General features: G+C 42.5%; 1 protein-coding gene across 4 annotated transcripts in view; it reads right to left on the reverse strand.

The window, feature by feature from the left end:
• Thada (THADA armadillo repeat containing) overlaps positions 1 to 23589 on the reverse strand; it is a 351130-nt gene that overhangs the window by 36254 nt on the left and 291287 nt on the right. For all 4 annotated transcript variants that reach the window (XM_070025487.1, XM_070025484.1, XM_070025486.1 and 1 more), the window contains 5 exons: positions 13167 to 13546; positions 11260 to 11378; positions 10827 to 10899; positions 7572 to 7725; positions 4202 to 4333 (listed from right to left, as the gene is read on the reverse strand). In XM_070025487.1, coding sequence (XP_069881588.1) covers positions 4202 to 4333; positions 7572 to 7725; positions 10827 to 10899; positions 11260 to 11378; positions 13167 to 13546 — 858 coding nt within the window. The remainder of the gene's footprint in view (positions 1 to 4201; positions 4334 to 7571; positions 7726 to 10826; positions 10900 to 11259; positions 11379 to 13166; positions 13547 to 23589) is intronic.

Genomic DNA, 23589 nt, shown 5'->3' on the forward strand with positions numbered 1-23589 from the left:
ACTCTGGGAACTTTTATTCTGGTGAAGGGAGACAAATAGTAACTAAAAACTATGTAAGGAATTAGATCAGCAGAGTAAAGAGCCAGTAAATGATTAGGGTGGTTCCTGTAGTGTGGGTGCTCAGCGAAGGCCCTCTGTAATGATGACACTGACACTGAGATTGGAATATGAGGGAAAAATATTCCACCCAGAGGAAATGGCTTGTGCAGAGACTCTTGAGACCGGCCTCAGGATTCCTACATGGCTGCAGAGCCTGGAGCAGGGGAAGAGAAGGAGGTGGTGCCACAGGGTAAATGGAGAGAACTCTGGGGGTGTTTCTTTGGTACTTCTAGGTTTTACTGGAGTTATTTGGGAGGTCGGGGAGAATCTCAAGCAGGAGAGCAACATCTTTCAGGAAGAGCTCTCTAAGCCTTGCACACAAACAATGGCAGGCAAGGATGGAATAGAAAGTCTAGGCTGAAAGCTCCTGAAGAAGTCTAAGGAAAGATGACAGGGGCTTGGATGTTAGCACACAAAAATCAGCCTGATTGATGAGCAATTTGTAAATATTTGCTCAATGAATGAATAGGCTTAGAATCTGACCATTTCTTACTTATATAGTAAGAGGAAAAATTTATGGGCAATTTAGGTAGGAGTGAAAGAAAAAATATCAGAGAACAGTGTAGAATGTAAAAATAGACAGGAAGAATTGATAGAGGCAATTAGTTTAAATCAAAGAGTTTAGGTCCACCTAGGAGACATGAAGGCAGGTCCTTCCAGTGGATGGGTCTTAGCTTGTTTTGGTCCTTCTTTAGACAAAGGTACTTGGAACACACATAGAGCTGACTTCAAGCCAAGCTCTGGTGCCACAGAACAGAAGGGCTGCTTTGGAGACAACACATCTGAGGGGATTAGTAAAGAACCTAAAGAGAAGTGGAGGGAGAAGGTAAGCAATACTCAGAGAGCCCTTTCAGAGATTCTCGGAGACCCTGTAAACAGGCAATAGCTGTACAAGGGTTTCTTGCTGGGTCTGAGGGTGGTAAGCAGGCTTCAAGGTTCCGGGGTGGAACTAGCTGTGACTCAGTGTGAAAGCACACAGGCTATAGCTCTACAGACTGAGCTGTCCCACCATGGCCCACTGTGAAATGTCACAGTGACCTGGGGCTTCCTATTTCTCCTCCTAGGCTTCCCTCCCTGATTGCTCAAGGGTTGGAGCACATGAGAAATATTCAAACTTTCCTGCTAGTTCTGAAAGAGTGACACTGGTACATCCAGGTGTTCATGGGGAGGGAGAAGTATATTTGGGTGAAGTTGAGTAAGTATGGGATTTCCCCTCCACCTTGCCTGGGTTATAGAATTGTCTAGACCTGCCTGACAATGCACCTGCCCACTGCTCCAGTTTCTAACCTTTGACTCCTATCTTCTGTATCTTGCCTATGTTTCCACTTATTGTGCCTCTCTGGCAACTAGAACTATTATTTCAGAGTCTTTATGGATCATCATGCCAAGCCTGGGAGGCTTCTTCCTTATCTGACACAGGTTAACACAGGGCTCTGGCCTGTACAGACTCAGCTGGATCTGAGACCTAGGCCTGACAGGTAAGAATGGGGAAGGTCCAATACAAAGTACTACATTCAGTTTGCAAGCCCCAGACAGTGAAAAAAAAGACACAATGCCAGCAGTATGAAGTGATGCAGTACCTGTTGAGCTGGTTAAGCAGAAAGGACACGCTTCTTTGAAAGGCACCAGAAATTGACTAAGGAAGAGACCGAGCCCTTGGTACAAACTGTGTGACAGGACGATCTCTAATCTCTTAGCTCATGGGATAACTGAGGAGAGAAAATCACCACACATAAAAGAGGAAATGAGAAAATAGTATGAAAGTAAGAGTGATATGGGATGGCACAATGAGAAGATGCTTGCTCAGTGGTTCCTGAAAGGATCCTGGAGGGCATAAAGATGTCATAGAGGAGGTAGGATTTCAAGCATCACCACCAGGCATGCTTCTGGGGCAGGATGTGTACAAGTTTGGAGGATTTTTTTTTTTTTTTGTGCTGGTCTTGTGGCTTGAAGAGCTTTTGTGATCAAGGCTAGAACTCCATCACTTGAGACACAGCTCCTCTTCTGGCTTTTTTGGTAGTTAATTAGAGACAAAGAGTCTCATGTACTTTCCTGTCCAAGCTAGTTTTGAACCATGATCCTTCTTTTTTTTTTCCAGGCACAACTTTTTTATTTTTTTTTCTGTTTTGTTTTAAATCAGTAAAAGAAACTGGGCCCTAGAGGCTGCAGTGATCTAAGCAGCAGCAGGTTTGTGCATTTTTGAACCATGATCCTTCTGAGTAGCTAGTATTACAGATGAAAACCACAGGCCTGTAGGAAGAATTATTTGGTGCCAGAGCTCAAAACAAACAACAACAACAACAACAACAAAAAGACCTGAAGGTTGGCATGATTGTCCGTATCACTCCATGCTTACTTCTTTCTTAAGTCTTTTTTTTTTTTAAATAAGGTTTCTATTGAGAATTCAGTGGTTTTCTGGTGGTTAATTGGAGATAAGAGTCTCACAGACTTTCCTGCCTAGGCTGGCCTCAAACTGTAATCCTCAGATCTCAGCCTCCTGAAGAAGCTAGGATTATAGGTATGAGCCACATCAAATATTCACAGCATATAAACACATTATTTTACAGTGGCATTTATTAAGCCTCTGATTTGGGGCCTAAAATAAACATTTTAAAATGCGATTCAAGATTCAATAGCAATAACTGACTTGAAACACCAGAGAAAAAATTATCAGCAGTGCCTGCTGTAAAATCCTTATATGTGATGAAATGAGTGAGTTACTGTCAGCTGCTCTGGAGTCTTGAGAGATGCTAACATAATATGTCCAGGAGAATCAGCTACCTAAATCAACTATACCAACTAAAGCTAAAAAGCAGGGTGTGAGTGTTAGTTCTTCGATATCTCTTATTCTAAAGCAGAAAATATGTATTCTGGTCTATTCTTTGTTTGTTTGTTTTCTAGTAATAATAAAATCAAGTTTTATTATGGTGGCTCTTCACATAATTAATTAAGCTATAGCTAACACTTGCCATTTGGTATGAATGAGGTCACCACACAGTGACTCCATGCGTGGTGATATGATGTTGCTGAGGTCTTTGAATTACAAGAATTTGGCTAAAAAATTTTTTTTGGGGGGGGAAAGTATTCAGTCCTGGGGCCTGAACTCTGGGACAGGGCACTGTTCCTGAGTTTTGTGCTCTAGGCCACAGTTCTACTTTGGCTTTTTTGTGGTTAATTTGAGATAAGAGTCTTACAGATATTCCTGCCTGGGCTGGCTTGGAACCGTGGTCCTCAAATCTCTGCCTCCTAAGTAGCTAAGATTCCAAGTGTGAGCCACAGGCACCCAACTAAGGAAAATGTTTTTGCTTAATTATGACCTCTGCCTTAATGCCATTCTTGTTTCCTATCAGGATGACAGGTCCAGAGATCTTTCAGGACACGTAGGCCTAAGCACAAGAAAACTGAGACTTCTAAAGATGTCACTTTCCCAGAGGCCCTTGTCCAGAGGTGGAGCTTCCCATTTTCTACCCTCAGGATAGGTTCCTTTTGCTTTCATACCACAAAGAAAACCTCCTGGGCCAGGGTCCTAAGAGCTCATATTATGAATAGGAGCTCAGCACTATCCATCTAGGCTGCTCTTCTTTTTACCCACTCCTGACTAGTTAATGTCATTACCAAGTACCAAGTAAGTAGCAGAGGCACAGAGAGGAGAAACTTAACTTACACATACTTATGTTTCTGTCATACATAAAAACTTACATAGGAACAGACTGATGTATCTGTGATTCTTGGGTTATGTAACCACAGAGGTAAAACCTGTGGTTGGCCTTATTTAAAACAGATGAAAAGACCAAATGCTGTTGATTAAATTTCTACTTTTTAAAATCAGCTTTCTGTAGGATGTACTAAGTGAGTGTCAACAGACTATGGCCAGTAAACCAACATTGGGGATTTACCTGTTTTAATAAATAAAGTTTTACTGAAACATAGTTATGCCCATTTACTTATCTATTGCTTCTAGTTGCTTTCCCTGTAAAATGGCAGAGTTGAGGCAGATACTGAATGGACAATCTAAAATATTCACTCTGTGGAAGCTTACAAGAAAATTCTGAAGCCCCTATATTAGAGCAAGAAGGCAATGCAAAAGGATAGAACAAAGTACCTGTTGATTGGTAGGTATTTTTTTGTGACATAGCTGTTGTTATTGTTTCTGTTGCTGTATCTCTGACTGCTTGCTCTTCACTCTGCAGGAGGGTGAGAACACACCTCCAGAGAGCAAGTGTGTCTTGTAACTCTGGGAAAACCAAAAATAAACAAGTCATCTAGAATGCAATCCACAGGCAGGTACAAATTTCAAATACAAGTTTCAGTACAAATCTCAGTATTTGTACCTGAAAAATACTGTTCTAACTCCATGGTGGAAAAGACTAACACTGAATGAATGAAGGCCATTCCTTTCCTAGGTACTGCAAAAAGACTGGAACATCAGCCCACTGTTGGAATAGGGAAGACTTGGGGTAGGATTGGAAACATCTATTTTGGGAATGGGCAAAGGAGGTAACCAGGTAGAGGTAATTAGTTATAGGCAAGTCCCCAAGAAGGTACTGTCTGACTCATAAAGGTCTTGGGGCTAGCTCAGGCATGAGGATTCTCAGCTCAATGTCATGGTTATCAAGAATGAAATTTATGCATTAAGAGCACTTTGCTGAATTGAAGATGTGGCTCAAGTGGTAGAGTGCTATCTGATGTGTGAGGAAAAGCCAAGCAAATATTCAAGGCCCTTAGTTCAAACTCTAGTATCATAACTACACACACACACACACACACACACACACACACACACACACACACACACACACACACACACACACACACACACACACACACACACACACACACACACACACACACACACACACACACACACACACACACACACACACACACACACGGAGGGAGGAGAGAGGCAGACTGAGGCAGATTATGCTTCAGGCTAAGAATAAAAAAGAGGAAGGCCTATGTCATATGTCTGTGAGGTCTTTTTTCTGCTGTCATTACCCCCAGGCACAGACCTTGATAGCCTATGCTAGGTGCTGCTCTGCACAGACACATAGGCAAAGACAGTATAATGAAGTATCCAGAGCACAGGCAAGAAACTGAGTGGCCTGACTTATGATCACAATTTCATCAAGTAGGTAGAGATAGGCAGACTTGTACCTTTCATAGAGGCAGGGTGGGATGAGGCCTGTGGAGGATCTCAATGGAGAGCCATGGCAGACTACCGCCAGCATCCCTGTCCTGTCACAGGAAAGCAATCCTGTTCTTGCACCAGCCTTTTGTCCATCTCTCCTTCAGAGAAGTCCCCAGACGACTTGCTATCAGAGTCACTGGTGCTTCTGTCAAGCCAAGAGCAGAAATGGCTTCACTTGGAGCTTTATTCTCTTCTTTTTGTTCTAGATCTGGATTTCAATTTTACTCACTTTCAGAATCCATCCTTTTCGTTTTCTAGGATCTCACACTTTTCTCTCTTGACATTTTTCTATCATAGTCATTTATACTTCTTAATTTCTTCCCTCGGTAGTCAATTTTTCATGTTCATAGTGGCTATTAGCCACCACCCATCTTCTTCCTCATCGCTATAATGCTATGATTTCCCTATGACTTTATTCCATGGAAGAGCTCCAGGCTATTCCACATACATCGTGCCTGTTGTGAGCCAGGGTTAAAGTAGCCAAGTTAATCAGAAAGTATAGATGAACTTTACTGAAGAAGCTTTCACACTCTTTGCCTTGGGTTTTGAGAATGTTGGGTCATGAATGTTGCCCAGGGTTGTCTTGAACTATTGGACTCAGGAGATCTTCCTATCTTAGTTTCTTGAAAAGTTGGGACTGGAAGTGTGCCACCACGCCTGCTTGACTAAAGTTTATAAGACTTTGCTTTTATTCCTGTAGGTCTAATGATTAAACTATAATCACTGAAGGTTCCCTCTCAATCTGCCTTTATAAGAAAAAAATGCCTGCATGTCCCTAAAAAGAAAGAAGTGAAAGGAAAGCAAACTCATTTCCCAGAGAGATTAAGAGATATGTCATCGGTCTGAATTCCTAAAATATGAATCTTACTATCTGAAAACAATTCCTTCTTTTATTCTGGAAATGTGCCTCTAAAACTATACTGAAAACTCTTGGGAGCAGGGATCATGTTTCATTCTTCATGGTTGTACTTGGAAGTAGTAAGAAAAATCAGAATTCTACTAACAGATGAAAAGGGAACCAAACAAAGCACCATAAGACAGGACAAAACACAGCATGAGAAGACAGGGGCAGGACTGAATCATGGTTTCAGGTCCCAGGCTTTGCTCTTATTAAACCCTATGTTAAACACTAAAATAAAATCCAAGACAACCTAATTTTAAAATTAATGCCCCCTCTTTCAAATTCTGAGGATCTCCTCAAGCTTAATCTTCTTCAGTAGCAGTAGCCCATGGTCCTTCCCCACTAATTTCTCTTGAGGCATGGGGGTGGCAGCAGGAAAGAGACATGGAGGTAGAGGATATGGCTAGAAATCAGTTAAGAGCTATATAACCTTTTGACTTCAAAGTATCTCCTCTTTCCTATCCTAGGGACACTGTACTGAAGCCAAGTTCAGTGAAGTCACCTTCTAGTGACTATGGCCAGAAGTCCAGACGTTATAACATCTCCCTGAACCTCAGCATCACACCAAGTCTGGGGTGAGGGCTCTACTCCTCAGTTCTTTTGAGCAGCCCTCTCTACTTCCTTCTGTGACAGCTTACACTGGCCCATTCACTTTTCATGTAGACTACTGAAGCAGGCTTCCTGATAGAAGGGATAGTTGGGCTGAGTCTTAAAAGTCAAAAGTTAGTGAAGCAGAGGTTTGTTTATAAGCGGAGAGTGGTGGACGAAGAGGCAGGAGGGTAAGCAAGTGATGGAAGGGAAGGGCTCAAGAGCCATATTAAAGAACATTTACATTTCATCCTAAAGGCAATGGATTCACTCAATAGTTTTTGCAGGGAACCAAAATGACCAGATTCTTATGTTAAGACAATCACAGAGGCTCTCTGGAAGCTTTTGAAATAAAGGCTTAGAAGATATGACTGAAGGAAAAGAAGCTAAGAAGTTGCTGGTAAGAATAAATGGAGTATGAACGAAGAGGTTAGATGATACAAGAAAGGTTAGAGGTAGGGTATGTGCTGTCACATGCTTTTATCCAGTTTTGGTGCCTTACACACACACACACACACACACACACACACACACACACACACACACACATACACACACATACACACACACACACCACACCACACTTACCCAGAACCTTACACACACACACACACACACACCACACCACACCAACCCAGAACCTTACACACATACACACACACACACCACACCACACCAACCCAGAACCTTACACACATACACACACACACAAACACACACACACAAACACACACACACACACACACACACACACACACACACACACACACCACACACACACACCACACTTACCCAGAATTGGCTGCGGGTTGGTGAGGAACAATGGTGTGGTGCTGGTGAGGACTTCAGCAGCAGCCAGCCTAGACTCAGTGGGAAGAGGGTCTTCACAGGACAAGACAACCAGCTGTATCCACTGTTTCAGCTCAGGGGCTAGCAAGTCCTTGTTCTGAAAGCACAAATTGTATATTAGATATAGCCATTAGAAAGGACAAAATAATGGCATTTGCAGGAAAATGGATGGGACTAGAACAAACCATTTTGAGTGAGGTAAGCCAAGAGCAGAGAGACAAATGGCATATAGTATCCCTGATATGTGGATATTAAATCCAAAATGCAAGGAGATATGACAAAGTAAACAGCACTCAAGAAACAAAGGACCTCCACCCAAATTGTCATATCCTTCCTTCCTTCCCTCCCTCCCTTCCCCCTCTTTCCTTCCTTCCTTCCTTCCTTCCTTCCTTCCTTCCTTCCTTCCTTCTTTTCTTTCTTTCCTTTCTTTCTTTCTTTCTTTCTTTCTTTCTTTCTTTCTTTCTTTCTTTCTTTCTTTCTTTCTTTCTTTCTTTCTTTCTTTCTTTCTTTCTTTCTTTCTTCGGTCATGGGGCTTGAACTCTGGGTCTGAGCGCTGTCCCTCAGCTCTTCAGCTCAAGGCTAGCACTCTACCACAGTGCTACTTCTGGTGGTTAATTGGAGACAAGAGTCTCATGTACTTTCATGCTGGCTTTGAACTGCAATCCTCAGGTCTCACTCAGCCTCCTGAGTAGCTAGGATTACAGGCATGAGCCACGGTGCCCAGCTTGTAGTATTATTTCTAGATGACCCCATGTTCTTGACAACATATATGATATATGATATATATATATATATATATCATATATATATATATATATGTGCACATCTGAGAGAAGCTAGGAGGAAGATGGAGGATACAGAATAACAGGGAAACGGGAAAATATACAACAGAGGGGCCCATCAGCTGTACTGGACATTGATGAAAACGAACTAAGCAACTCAAGGGCAGTGATGGGAGGGAGGGAATGAGAGGGATAGAGGGAACAGTTTACACTAAGCAAAAGGAAAAAAAATGTACATATCACCTGATGTGGAAGAAATAGTTGTATTGTCAAAGCTCATAAAATTCACAAACATTATAGCTGTGATAATGACAATTTGCCTTGTGAAGATTAAAATGTTTGTGACTTTATCACTATCTCACAATACTATGAAATTTCTGAAATTTATGTAATCAATCTCAATAAGAATTATTTAAAAATTAAAAATATATGTATTTATTATTTACCATGTGATGTTTTGATACATGCATATAGTTGTGAAATGTTCAAATCACAGCAAACATCTTTTCAGTAAATTTTAGACCATTTCATCATCACAAAGAGAAACTTGCATTCTGAATTAGCTATCACCCCTCTACCTGTTCATCCTTTTAGCTCTAAACAACTACTAATCTTACTTCTGGATTTGTCTAATTCTGGGCATTGCAGGTAAATAGAATCATATGGTCTTTTATAACTGGCTTCTTTCACCTGGTTCATCCATGCTAGGGGAAATACCAGCAATCTACTCATTTTTTTTCCTTCCCTGTGACTAAGGTTTGCACTCTGAGCCTGGTACTTGCTTGGCAGGCACTCTACCACTTTATCTATGCTTCCAGCCCTTTTTACTCTGGTTACTTTTAAGATAAAGCCTAGATTGGCCTGGACCATGACTCTCCTATTTACCCTCTGCCATAGCTGGGATGAAGACTGTATAATAAGATGTCTAACATTTTTATTGAGATAGGGGTCTTACTTTTTGCCAGGCTGGACTCAAAAGCATGATTCTCTAGATCTTAGCCCCTCAAAGTAGCTACAGTTAAAATACAGCTTCTATTCCCCTCACCACCCCCCCTGTTTTTTGTTGGTCGTGGGGCCTGACGCTGGGCCTGGGCGCTGTCCCTCAGCTCTTCAGCTCAAGGCTAGCATTCTACCACTTGAGCCACAGTGCCATTTATGGCTTTTTCTGCTTATGTGGTGCTGAGGAATTGAACCCAGGGCCTTGTGCATGAAAGGCACACTCTACTACTGAGCCACCTTCCCAGCCCCATTCTATTCCCTTTTATGGCCAAATAATTTTCCATTCTGAGTTAATTGACATTTGGATTGTTTCTTTTATACTGCCATTTTTTTTTCCTAGAAAGGCAATTGTCATTCTCTAGAACTTCCTGTTTTGGTCTGAACATTTTCTCCAAAAGTCATACTAAAATTTAATTGCTGCCGTGACAGCATTTATGTGGAAGATGAGACCCCTGAGAGGTGATGAGGTCACTAGGGTGGAACGCTAATGATTTGGATGGATAAATGCAGTTATCTCCAGAGTGGGTGAGTCACCACAGGAGTGGCTCTGCTATAAAAGTGAGTTCTTCTGGTGTTCTCCCTCCTCCCCACATGCCTTCTCCTGTGTTATGAGGCAGTGTGAAGGCCATCTTCAGATGTCAGGGTCATGCACTTGGACTTCCAAGCCTCCAGAACCATGAGAAACAAATTTGTCTTTAAAATAAACAACTCAGTCTTAGGACTCTGTTATAGCATCAGAAGATGGATGATCATGACATTAGATTTACCAAGTGAACTATAAATGTTCAAAATATGCTAATTGTTTAAATGATTGCTCTGACTATCTATAGGATAATGGAATTAAATGGAAGGTCTTGCTATGTAGCCAAGGCTATCCTAGAACTCTAGAACTTTCAGTCCTCTGCCTTAGCTTTCTAAATCCTGGGATTACAAGGTATTATTGTTGTTGTTGTTGTTATTATTATTTTATTTCCTATTGATTCTGTCCTACTAGCCTGACTTTGAATGACAGATCCAGGAAATAGCTTCTAGCTGGTTAATGCTCACCCTTTGGTTTTCTCTCAAGCCTGCCTCTGGCACTCTGAACTTAACAGCTTTAATATTCTTGGCATTAATTTGCTTTTTCCTATTTCAAGTAGGATCTAGCTACACAAATGGGAAGAAAACAATGGGTATATGAGTGTTGATGGAGAAATTGTATCATTGTCATAGATTCTAACTGAAAATGCACAAGAGAAAAGAAATGTGGTACTCAGTCTTCTCAAGTTAGTCCTGTGAAAACTCAACACAGAGCAATTGTTTAATAGAGGCCATGCAAACAAGTCACAGCAATTGTGCTTGTTGGGAAAACTGGCACCTTCTGGGAAAAGAACACAAACCACCCCCAGCCTCAGGGAAGGCACAGAACTAGCCTTACCTCCTCATGTGTCTGCAGCTGGTAGGCAATCACTCTGGAAGCAAGTCTCAGGGACACACCCTGGATTTCAGATCTGGGGGGGGGGGGAAGGGGGGAAGGATCAAAATCAAATGTATAAATCAAACAAATCAAATCAAATATATTGGACATACATATACATTTTTTGTAGGCAATATATAACCTATGTGGAGATGAAATTTTTACCTTTTGGTTATACAAATGTCTCCAGAAGTAATTACATTTGTTTTTTAATGTGTAACTCTGAAGTTATCTTTTCCTTGGGAAAAGATGGAGTTGAAAACAGCTCCTAGCTAAGGCTTAGTAAGAAATACAGGACCTGGATCTCTAGGCTAGGACTATGAGCAGGATCACTGCATGGTGACTGATGGGATCACACATGCCATCTGGGCTGCACAGGGACAGTGGGGCAAACCTGTCATTGGAAGCAATCTCCATGGTCCATATCAAGAACTCCTTTGGGGTCAGATGAACACAGCGTTCTGTCTGGGGAAGCCACTCCCTGGGGTCCATGTGATAAAGAATCTTCAGTATCTGTGTGAGCCAAGTCCAAGAAGAAAAAAAGAAAAGAGAAAGGTATACTCAGAGAAAAGACTCCAGATGTTAAATAAATATCACTATTAACAGATGACAGGGACCTATCTGTCAAAAGGCTCCTACTGACTTGTTTTCTGGTAATAACCTGTGAAAATCTGAAGCTAGATGGAGTAATTACAAATCTGAAGACTCTTAGTGATAGAACTGGATTCCCAGACTCTAATGGCCTTTCCCCGAGGGCCCTCTGCTCCCATAATAGGCATATGAGCAAAGATGAGCTCTGACACATTCCTAATTTGTTTTGTTTTGTTTTGTTTTGTTTTGTTGGTCATGAGGCTTGAACTCTGGGCCTTGGCACTGTCCTTGAGCTCTTCAGCTCAAGGTGAGCACTCTACCACTTGAGCCACAGTGCCACTTCCAGTTTTCTGGTAGTTAATTGGAGATAAGAGTCTCATGGACTTTCCTGCCCAGGCTGGCTTTGAACTACGATCCTCAGATCTTAGCGAGGATTACAGGCATGAGCCACTGGCACCTGGCCCAAAGTTGATTTTTTTTTGGATCCGGTCATGGGGCCTAAACTCTGGGCCTGGGCGCTGTCCCTCAGCTCTTCAGCTCAAGGCCAGTGCTCTACCACTTGAGTCACAGTGCCACTTCTGGCTTTTTTCCTTTTTGCTTATGTGGTGCTGAGGAATCAAACCCAGGGCCTCAGGCATGCAAGGCAAGTGCTCTACGACTGAGCCACCTTCCCAGTTCCCCAAAGTTAATTTTTAATGACCTATTTTTCTAAACACTTTGGAGTGGCTCTGTTTTTGGTTAATCTTTGCTATTAATACCACTATCATCAACCACTTTAAAAAATTTATCTGTATTTTTTGTGCCGATCCTGGGGTTTGAACTCAGGGCCTGGGAGCTGTTTTTGACTCTCTCTCTCTCTCTCTTTTTTTTTTTTGTCGGTCGGTCGTGGGGCTTGAACTCTGGGCCTGAGCGCTGTTCCTCAGCTCTTCAGCTCAAGACAAGCGCTCTACCATTTGAGCTACGGCGCCACTTCCGGTTTTCTGGTGGTTTATTGGAGATAAGAGTCTCACAGACTTTCCTGCACGGGCTGGCTTTGAACCGTGACCCTCAGATCTCAGCCTCCTGAATAGCTAGGATTATAGGCGTGATTCACCAGCGCCCGGCCTGAGCCTCTTGTTCAAGGCTAGCACTCTACAAATTGAGCCACAGTCCCACTTTTGACTTTTTTTGGTAGCTTATTGGAAATAAGAGTCTCATGGACTTTCCTGCCCAAGCTGGCTTTGGACCTATCCTCAGATCCCAGACTCCTTAATAGTTAGGATTACAGGTGCCTGGCACTTAAAAAAATGTCTTGCCGGGCGCTGGTGGCTCACGCCTGTAATCCTAGCTACTCAGGAGGCTGAGATCTGAGGATCGCGGTTCAAAGCCAGCCCGGGCAGGACAGACTGTGAGACTCCTATCTCCAATAAACCACCAGAAAACCGGAAGTGGCGCTGTAGCTCAAGTGGTAGAGCGCTCGCCTTGAGCTGAAGAGCTGAGGGACAGCGCCCAGGCCCAGAGTTCAAGCCCCAAGACTGACAAAAAAAAAAAAAAAATGTCTTTCTATATTATGCATTATACAAAGAGAATCCTCCTTACCCTTTGAGTGCTGAATCTAGTTCTTAATGTCCCTAGAAAGCCTAAGCCTGATCTTGCCTTTCTGATTCTATTTTCCTGGTAGCTCACCAAAGAACTGAGGCATGGAAGGCATCAATCTGGCAGAGATTTTACCTTGCAGAAGCATTCTGGATGGGGTTCCTTCATTGCCAGTAGCAGGAGCTCCTCTGCCATACTGCAGAGCAAGGGTGGCAGTCCCTTCTCTCCCAGTGCCGAGGCTGCACATGAGAACCTTTCCAAAAGTGCATCCAGAGTCAGCAAACGCACTTCAGAAAAAGAAGAATTGAGCAGCTGAGAGAAGGTGATGGGAGCGTCATTTGTCTGCCCTCCAGCCTCAGCCAGCCCTGCCCATACTGCACTGAGGGCTAGTTTGGTGAGGCTCTCCAGGTATTGGGGCAGGCCTGGCACCTTGATGGTACAGGAGAATCCTGTTATCAGCTCTGATGATGAAATGATCCCCTTGATTTCCTCCCAGAAGCCAAGACTCTTCAGAACTAAAAAGCAAAAAAGAAGAGAGAAGAAAGTATTCACTTTATTCAACTTTCTGTGAAAGGACATGGGAGAATGGAAGGCTCAGAAACTGGGTATTAGCCTGGATAGGACCATTACATGTCTTTCCTAGGTGGATCTCAAATAAACAATGTGGTAAGTGCTAGCCCACTAAGGTTGGACTCTGGGCCCAGAAGCAATTTCAATTTAGGCAACTTATAATTTTCCCTCCAAGAAGGATAAAGGCATTACTATCAGAAAATGAACCCTTGGCACCCCTCCTGGACATTCAAACTTCCTGAATCACCAAGCCTCCAAAGCTGATCAGGGTAAAAAGTCCAAATTTCTTTTGGGGCTCAAATCTCTTTACAGGACTGTTCTCCAAGGGCTCTGTGTTGGCTCTTTGGTGACTTGGAGCTCAGAGCTTATTCCATTGTTAATAGATCTAATTGTTGCAAAATTCTCCCTGGAGTTTTTACTCACTGGTCTTATTCTTCATTTTGAGGCCCTCACTGGCATTTCTGTCAGTGGCATCTGATTACAATTACTGTGCTCCATCTGCCTTTTCCTGATGAAACACTCTACTTCCTGCCCATATGATAGGTCACCTCCCACTATTCCAGCTGCATTGTTTTGGACATGCCTCATCCTCTCTGTAAGTATGGCTCGTAAAATGGATGTGACTCCTGCTTAATCTGTCCAGCAGGACTATTTAACTTTCCCTGTTCTGGACACTAGGTTACTAGTCACAATACTGACTCACATGGAGTACCAGGTCAGCTAGAACCACAGTCCTTTTTTACATGGTCTACTGAAAGGAATGAGTCATCCTTCCCCACCTGTATTTGGTACTCAAGTCAAGGCTTGTTTTCTTTGTTGGATCTCTCTCTCTCTCTCTCTCTCTCTCTCTCTCTCTCTCTGGTTTGAATTCAGGTTTTTCCACTCACAGCTGGTGTTCTACCACTTAAGCCATGCCTCTACTTTTACCTTTTTGCTGATTATTAGAGGTAAGAGTCTCTTGAATTTGTCTGCCCAAGCTGACTCAAAGTCTCAGTTCTCATAGCTCAGCCTTCTTGAGTAGCTAGGATTACAGTTGTGAAGACATTAGTGCCTGGCTCTTCATTTTCTCTTTGTTTTGTTTTAGTCCTAAGTGTATAACTGTTACATTTTATCTACTTGTTAAATTTTAATGTTTGCCTTCTAGTGTGGAGATTAGTGGTATAAACTGCAATCTGAGTCTCAAAGGGAAAGAAAGGTAAGAATGTGTTGGAACAACCAAAGACAAAGGAAGGTTCAAGGGCGTGGAGAAGAATGGACCATGTTGGGAGTATAGGCTGCTTGATTTTACTAGAATACAATGTGAGATAGAGAAAAGTAGGAGATCAGGCTAGAGAAGAAATAAGGTGAAGATGCATCTGTCATGGTAGACCACAAAAAGGATCTTAGAGCCGGGCGCCGGTGGCTCACGCCTGTAATCCTAGCTACTCAGGAGGCTGAGATCTGAGGATCGCGGTTCAAAGCCAGCCCGGGCAGGAGAAACCGTGAGACTCCTATCTCCAATAAACCACTAGAAAACTGGAAGTGGCGCTGTAGCTCAAGTGGTAGAGCGCTCGCCTTGAGCTGAAGAGCTGAGGGACAAGTGCCCAGGCCCAGAGTTCAAGCCCCACAACCGCCAAAAAAAAAAAAAAAAAAAAAAAGGATCTTAGATATAGTTCTTCCATATGATCTTGTTCTTCTGTAGGCAAAGAAATGACACTAAAATGTGAATGACCAATCCATTGATTGATCAATCCATCCACATCCATCTACCCATTTAACCGCCCCCCCCCCCATTTATCCTGATTCATTTATTTATGTGTTGGTACTACAGTTTGAATTCAGGGCCACATGCTCTCCTTTGGCTTCTCCCTCAGGGCTGGTGCTCTACCACTTGAGCCACATTTCTAGTTCTGGTTTTTGTTGGTTGACTTGAGTCTCTCTGATTCTTCTATTTTATGATCCTCAGATCTCAGGCTCTTGAGTAGCATTATAGATGTGAACCATCAGTATCCAAATATTTTTATTTTTTATTATTATTTTTCACACTGGGTTTCACTTTGTTGATCTTCCCGCTTCTGTCTTCTGAGTGCTGAGATTACAGGCCTGAACCATTATGCCAGTCCTGAAGAGTTATTTTAAATATCAAAGCCAGTTTCTAGCTGATTTCAAGAATAAATTCAACAGAAATGTTTTATCAAGAAGTTTTTTTTTAAAACTTGGTTGAAATTTAAAAAAAATTGCATAAATGTATGATAACCTAGGAATTTAAGTAATATGTTGTAATTTTTCAAAAAGAAATCTGCCCTAAGTGGCAAAGACACAGGACCAAGTGTCCAATATGAGTGTATCCCATGTAGGTTACCATATGCCATTCAGGCAGACACATTTCTGCTCTTAACCAAGAGCCTGAAGTCCCAGCGAAAGCAGAGGGTGGTCATCTTTACAAAGCAGCAGGGAAACACCAAGCAGTTGGGATTCTCAACTTTGTGTCATCTTTCCCTCCCTCCCTTTCTTTCCTTTCCTTCCTTCCTTCCTTCCTTTCCCACCCCCCCCTCTCTTTCCCTCTCTCTCTCTCCTTTTTGTGCTGCTCCTGGGGCTTGAACTCAGGCTTGAGCACTGTCCTTGAACTTTTTTTTGCTCAAGGCTATCTATCTATCTATCACTTGAGCCACATCTCCACTTCTGGCTTTTTTGGTAGTTAATTGGAGATTAAGAGTCTCATAGACTTTCCTGCCTAGGTTGGCTTTGAATCATGATCCTCAGATTTCGGCTTCTTGAGTAGCTGGGATTATAGGCGTGAGCCACTGGCACCTGGCCATCTTTTTTTTTTTCTTCAAGAAAGTGAAAGCACTTACTGAAGACCACTGCAGAATTCAACCCACTGCTTCCCCAGGACAACACTACAGTAAGAAGGTATAAAATTGTGGATGGCCCCCTGAAGCCTGCTAGGAGAGTTAGAACTGTGTTTAGAGGAATTTTTGTGGTCTGTGCCACAAGTGTGCTGCAAGGCAGCAAAGTACCAAATGATGCTCATTTCAGCACTTTCCTTAAATTGCTGCTTGGAAAAAGTATTCTCTGGTGTGTTACAACTACCAACCAAAGTGATGGCCTAAAGTGGAGCTTCTCATGCACACATGTATAACAGAAGCCCCTGAAGGCTTGCTAAACCACAGAGTGCCTGGCTTCCCCCAGAAATGCCACTTCAGAGGCAAAACCGTGCCATGTCTAAAGGACTCAAAGGCACAGGTGCTGCTGACCAGTTACTTTGAAAACTGCTGCCTTCAGCCACACATGCCTGAATCCCATGCTAGTAGACTCTGATTTCACTAGCCGGTGGTTGGCCTAAGAAGCTGGCAGGTGATTCTGCTCTGTACCCCAGCTGAGAGCCATACTCTGATGGGACAAATTTACAGAGGCTTGTTGAGTTTGTAGGTGTGTGAGTTGACTGGGGCTAGGGTTCCATGCAGAGTGAAGCTCATGTTAGCTCAGTACTTCATAGTAGAGAAAGTCAGCAAGAAGTCAAAGCATGAATAAGCATTAGCAAGTGTTGCTGTCTGGCAGGCCTCCCACAGTGCCAAGAGTGCCACGGCTCACTAGGTACACTTCTGGTCTAGATCTCTTCTAGGTCTTGGATGAAGCAGTGAATTAGAAAGACTAGCCCCTGTTCTCATGGGACTCCCATTTGGGCAGAAACTACAGAGACCACCTCCACTGCATTTGGTACTGAGCAAGGGGGTTGCAGTCTCTAGGTAAATAGGAGGCTGGGGGTAACCATGTTTAAAACTTGAACAAGACATAGCCCAGGAACTAACAAAGTAGTTCTTTCTTCTCAGCCCAGGGAGCATGTGAAATTCATGAGAGCTTTTGGAAAACACTTCTGTTGAGTCCTGGGAGTTTGCAGCTACTGTTTAGTCTTTTCACTCATGGGAGGGAGACTCACCAAGTGGTTTCACTAGCAGGATTTCTCCCTGGTGAAGCAATGTTTGTGTCCTGCCCTATCAAATGTTGTTCAACATCTAAATCAACAGGTGGGACTTATTTTCGTTTCTGTGAGTGCCTTTTATTTGCAGCACACCAAAAATTGGAATTCATTCCTCTATCTGAAGTTTATCAGACTTCTTCACTTGCAGGTATTTAAGTTTTAAATCTAACTTTTCTCAATTATGGTTGCTTTAGGTTTCTTCTTCTGTTGGGAAGAGGTTGACCTAAAGAATCAAGTTTCTACTTTAATGGCCTCTCTGTAGTTTTATAAGCTGGGATGATTTTTGCAAACCCATCCCACATAAAGCTTTTCCCAGCCCTCTTTGGTGGGAGTCTTTCATGTTCCCACCAGTACAGCCATCTCAGTCACTCAAGTATGTGTGACTGATTCTAAACATCCAATCTGATTTCACTTTTAGAAGTATTTTTTCCTCCTTCAGAGAAAGTATATTTCTGGCCTTCAAGGGAATGCCTTAATGGCTGGATTCACATGATAGAACAAGACCTCCTAGTGTGCTATGTCCTGGCTCACTGGAGAAGTAATTCCTAATAAAATGTTATAAATAATGTGCAGACAGGTATAAGTTGCCAACTTTTGTTTTGCAAAGTAAGGATGTTAAAAACCTATTATCATTTTGTAATGGACAGGCTCTCTTACTACCAAAAACAGAGGAAATGAAATTGTAGTGTCACTGGAAAGGACAACTCTTTAAAGGAATTTGATCTTATGAAAAATGTGCAAACCTAGGTTTTGAGGACTCAGAGTTATAATCTTAGCTACCTGGGAGGCAGAGATTAGGAGGACCACAGTTCAAGGCCAGCCAGGTAAAGAGTGCATAATACTCAATTTTAACCAATAGCTGGGCATGGTGTCATGTGCTTATCATAATGGTTATGTAGGAGGCTGAGATCAGGGTTCTAGGCCAGCCAGGGAAAACCATTCATAAGACTCCATATCTCAACCAAAATGCTAGGTTGTAGTGGTGCAAACTTATTATCTCAGCTCTGACAAGAAGCATAATTAAGAAGATCATTGTTCAGGCAGGCTCCTACAAAAAGTGGGTAACCAAAAAATATACCAAAAATAACTAGAGCAAAAAGAACTGAAGACTTAGTTCAAATAGTAGAATGCCTAACCATGAAGCTCAAAGCTATGCTTTACTGGGTCAGGGGCTGGTAAAAATGTCACCATAAAGCAGCATCTAGGATAGCAGTTTTAGAGTCCAAAGCCTCCAGAGAATGGTCTGTTTGGATAGCTCAACTCCCAGGAACAGAGATAACTTAGGAAGAAACCAAAGGAGTTCTTACTCAGTAACCTGCCTGTGAAAAGGAGTCCAGTAGCTATTTATACTGTGTCTTCTGGTGACCTCAGATGTACCATTTTAACAATTTTTAGTTTCCAGGCAATTTGGAGATTTCAGTTCTGTTTGCATCAGCAATAGTGCTCATAGCTAAAGTAAATTTTGGACCTCAAGGCTTCTGCTCCCTAACTAAGGTGGGGGTGCTAACATCCACCAGGTTGCTGATGAGGACTTAGCAGCAGCAGTACTTGAACAGAGATGGTGTTCAGGAGCAGGAACATAATCATCACACAGTTTTGCCCTTTTGATCTTCTGAGCTGCTGATTCAGGTTTGTCAAAATTTCCTTTTATTGTTGTTGCATGTTTTGTTTTAAGACTGTGTCTTACCATGTTGCCCAGGTGGGTCCTGCCATAGCTTTGTAAGCACCTGGGATTAAAAATGTGTGTATGTCTGGTTCAAAATTTCTTTAAAAAATTTAAAAGATAATATGGTAGCTAGGGACTGGTGGATCACGCCTGTAACCCTAGCTACTTAAAAGGCTAAGAACTGAGAATTGTGGTTTCAAACTAGCTGGGGCAGGAAGGTTTGTGAGACTCTTATATCCGATTAACTACCAAAAGCTGAAAGTAGAACTGTAGCTTAAGTGGTTGAGTGCTAGCCTTCAGTGAAAAATCTAAGGGACAGTGCCTGAGCTGTTCAAATCCTGTACTGGTACAAAAAAAAAACCCAAAACAAACAACAACAAAAAACAACAAAAGAAAAAGAAAGAAAATGCATGCCAATCTGAATAGCTTTAACAAGGGCACTCTGAAAAAACATTGATATAATACATATGATTACCATATTAATAATCATATAGGCAGTTACAATTTAAGAGCATTTAACTTAGGTAAATGGGGAGGCAGTCCCCCAGGCATTCCTATCTCTGAGCAATGTCCTAGACGGTAATTTTACTGTTACATTAGACCAGGGGCTCTTAAACTTTAGCTGCTCACTTTCAGGACAAATAAATCTAGGGTGTGGCCCCCTAGACCATACTTCCTAACAAGTTCCTAGGTAATACTGCTGCTGCTGGTGGTGAAAAGACCACACATGCTCCACCTCAGACCATCTGAGATCATCTTTACTTCTTAGTGTAAACACCTTGCCATGCTGAATGTGGGTAATTCTAGTGTCTGGTGGTGTTTTGTTTTGTTTTGTTTTTAGACTGTGGCCCCTAATCATAAGTCAAACTCTTCATCTAGTACTCAACTACAGAACTGTACACAATTCCTGGTCTTTGCTCTTATGTCTCTCAAGGTAGCCTAAAGGCCTTGGGCTGAACTGCTCAAAGTAAAAAGGGCATGAATGATAAAGTGGCTAGTCGCTGGTAACTCACATCTATAATCCTAGATACCTAGGAGGCTGAGATCTGAGGATCACAGTTTGAATGAAGCCAGCTGGGCAGACAATTAACCAGCAAAATGTGGAAACTGGACATATGGCTCAAGTTGTAGAGCAACTAACTAATACTTTGTGCAAGAGCATGAGGCCCTGAGTTTAAGCCCTAGTACCAGCACAAAAAGGGGGGCGGGGTGAGTATATAGGCTGAATAGCAGTATTTTCTTGGTCACAACAGAGATGGGTACAGGAATGACAAAAGCCCCAGGAATCATAGCAAATCATAAATAGCAATTCGTACCTATGAATGGGAAAGTATCCCTCTGGGAATGAAAAGGCCAATCAGACATGCACATGGTTTCAATACCATAAAGTAAGTCACTTACTCAGACAATGTGCAAATGGCAGTGACATTGCTTGTGCCACTCTGGATGCTCATCTGTCACTGAGTCTCAGAAGATTCTTTATTCTGACTGACCATGCACACGCTATGCCCTCTGCCTCAAGTGAATAAATTAATGAATGAATTTGCCTTTCACATTTTGAATTCTCGGATGTCACTAGGTCAAAAAAGTTTACAACATAATTGTTCTACAGTTTCCTCTGCTCTCCCTCTATTTCCTGGCAACTTTACACTCCACCAAAAGAGGGAGGGGTGCAAAGAAAATCCAAAGCAGATTTCCACTGTAATGCACAGCAGGATGGCCTGCTTTTTCTAATTCTGAAAAAATCTGTAATCAGATCCAACAAAAATTCTTATTGCAAATAGTTGATAAACTGGTTCTAAAGATAATCAGTTGATAATTTCACTTTCTGTGAATGTTAATGTCTTGTTATACAATTCCTCAGTTTAAAAAAAAGTTATTTGTACAGAACAGGAAACCATAGGAACTATAACAACAATAAAAATGAACTAATTTAATAAATCTTGGCTTTTCCTTATTGAAGGGAAATTCCAGTGTGTGTGTGTGTGTGTGTGTGTGTGTGTGTGTGTGTGTGTGTGTGTGTGTGTGTGTGTGTGTGTGTGTGTGTGTGTGTGTGTGTGTGTGTGTGTGTTTAAAATCCTCTGCCCCTCCCAGTAAACTGTGTGTGTGTGTGTGTGTGTGTGTGTGTGTGTGTATTTAAAATCCTCTGCCCCCCCAGTAAACTGTAATCTTGACTCCAGGAGCCCTTTTGTTTATAAATGTATAGAAAGACATGTGGAGGTCTTGCAGACTAACCGTGTCTCCCCTGAGATGAGCCTATTTTTGTTTCTAGTTCTCTGAACCTTTCTGGATGCATATACAGGTGTGGCTCCTACTACATGCATCCTTGAAAACATTCCCTCTTTCCCTGGCTTCCAGCATTTTCTCAGATGCATGTACCTTCCAGCAGATGTTTCCTTACTTATTGCACAGACGGGAGAATATGCTTCTGAGAATACCATGTGAAGACTAAGCTGTCGATCCAGTAAAGAAGAGCTCAGCTTTTCTAGCTTGGAAGGCACAAGAGTGCTTTAAGGATTTGGGTAAAGTTGAGCTCATCAGGCACTGGGAAGGACAGCATTTTTTTTTTTTTTTTGGGTCCGGTCGTGGGGCCTGAACTCTGGGCCTGGGCGCTGTCCCTCAGCTCTTCAGCTCAAGGCTAGCGCTCTACCACTTGAGCCACAGTGCCACTTCCGGCTTTTTTCTTTTTGCTTATGTGGTGCTAAGGCAATCGAACCCAGGGCCTCAGGCATGCAAGACAAGCGCTCTACCACTGAGCCACCTTCCTAGCCCAGGACAGCATTTTTCACAACTTGCCTCTACCTTCTGGCCCCACACTGGGGCTTTTGTCCAGTATAGTAAAGAAGTCAGGATATATGTGGATAAACATGTAAGAAACCAAAGACACAAACCTACAAGTTATTTCCCAGCATTTGCTGCTTCTGTCAATGAACTGCTCTGAAGGGTAAGACTGGAAATAAAAAATTTCCCCACCATGACACCATAGACACCCCCTCAACCCTTGTTCAATTTAATTTTTTATTTACAGAGGAATGAGGGCTTCTGTGATATCCTTAGGCAATGAAACTGACCTGAGAGCATCATTTAATTAACTGGCAAACTTCTGTTGCCTGACTTGTATTAAAAGTCCAGGACCATTGTTTTCAGTCTCTAGCCAGTGCTACAACTCTTGGGAAAGGGAATTGAGCCTGGGCTCCAGGGTCTGCATCTTTACTGCATCATACACAAACGCCAGCAGGTGTGATACTGTAAGTTGCAGATTATAGCTGGCAAGGGGCTGGGAAGGTGGCTCAGTGGTAGAGTGTTTGCCTTGCATGCATGAAGCCCTGGGTTCGATTCCTCAGCACCACATACACAGAAAAAACTGGAAGTGGCGCTGTGGCTCACTGAGCAAAAGAAGCTCAGTGACAGTGCCCAGGCCCTGAGTTCAAGCCCCAGGACTGGTGAAAAAACAAAACAAAACAAAACAGATTATAGCTGGCCAAAATCCAACAGCATCTGGTTGGACTAGGAAGTCCATCCCCAATATGGAGAGCAGAGTTAAGTACATTCTGACAGGTGAGCAATGGAAGTGACCTTAGGTGTAAGTTTATACAGTGCTATGGTTTATATGTTACCACCAAAAATTAAGATGAAATTTAATCCATATTGTGAGGTAATAAAAGGGGGGAACAAAGGTTGAGTGAGGACAAAAGAATGGAGTCCTGGGCACTGGTGACTAGCTTGTAATTCTAGCTACTCAGAGGATGAGATCTGAGGATCGCAGTCCAAAACAAAAGAGTGTGGTCCTAACACAATGGTGTGATGGCTTTATATGAAGCTAAGAAGCTGTGTTGGCATGTGGTGGTGTCTGCCATGTAATGATATGATAGGAAGGCTCTCACTAGGTCTCAGCTGTTCTTAAGACTTCCAGATCTCTTGAGTTATGTAAGTTTCTTTTCTCTTCTTCTCTTCTCCTTTCTTTGCTTTCCTTTTCTTTTTGTGCTTGGTCCTGGAGCTTGAACTCAGAGATTGGGTGCTGCCTGAGCTTTTGTGCTCTAGGCTAGCACTCTATCACATGAGCCATAGGCCTACTTCCTGCTCTTTTGGTGATTAATTGGAGATAAGAGTCTCATGGACTTTCTTGTGTGGGCTGGCTTCAATCATAGTACTCAGATTTCAGCCTCCTGAATAGTTAGGATTACAGGCATGAGCCACTGGTGCCCAGTGCTTCTTTTATTTATTAAAGTACACCTATTCTGTGATACTGAATGACAATTACAGGAAATAGAATAAGACTTTCAGACACCAGCCCAGAAGCTCAGACTCCTACCCTGGATGTGTTGACCATTCCTGTTTTTTTTTTTTTTCCTTCTGTGATA

This window comes from Dipodomys merriami, unplaced genomic scaffold, assembly GCF_024711535.1.
Source record: "Dipodomys merriami isolate MVZ:Mamm:240054 unplaced genomic scaffold, mDipMer1.0.p SCAF_17, whole genome shotgun sequence".
NCBI classification, from domain to species: Eukaryota; Metazoa; Chordata; class Mammalia; order Rodentia; family Heteromyidae; genus Dipodomys; species Dipodomys merriami.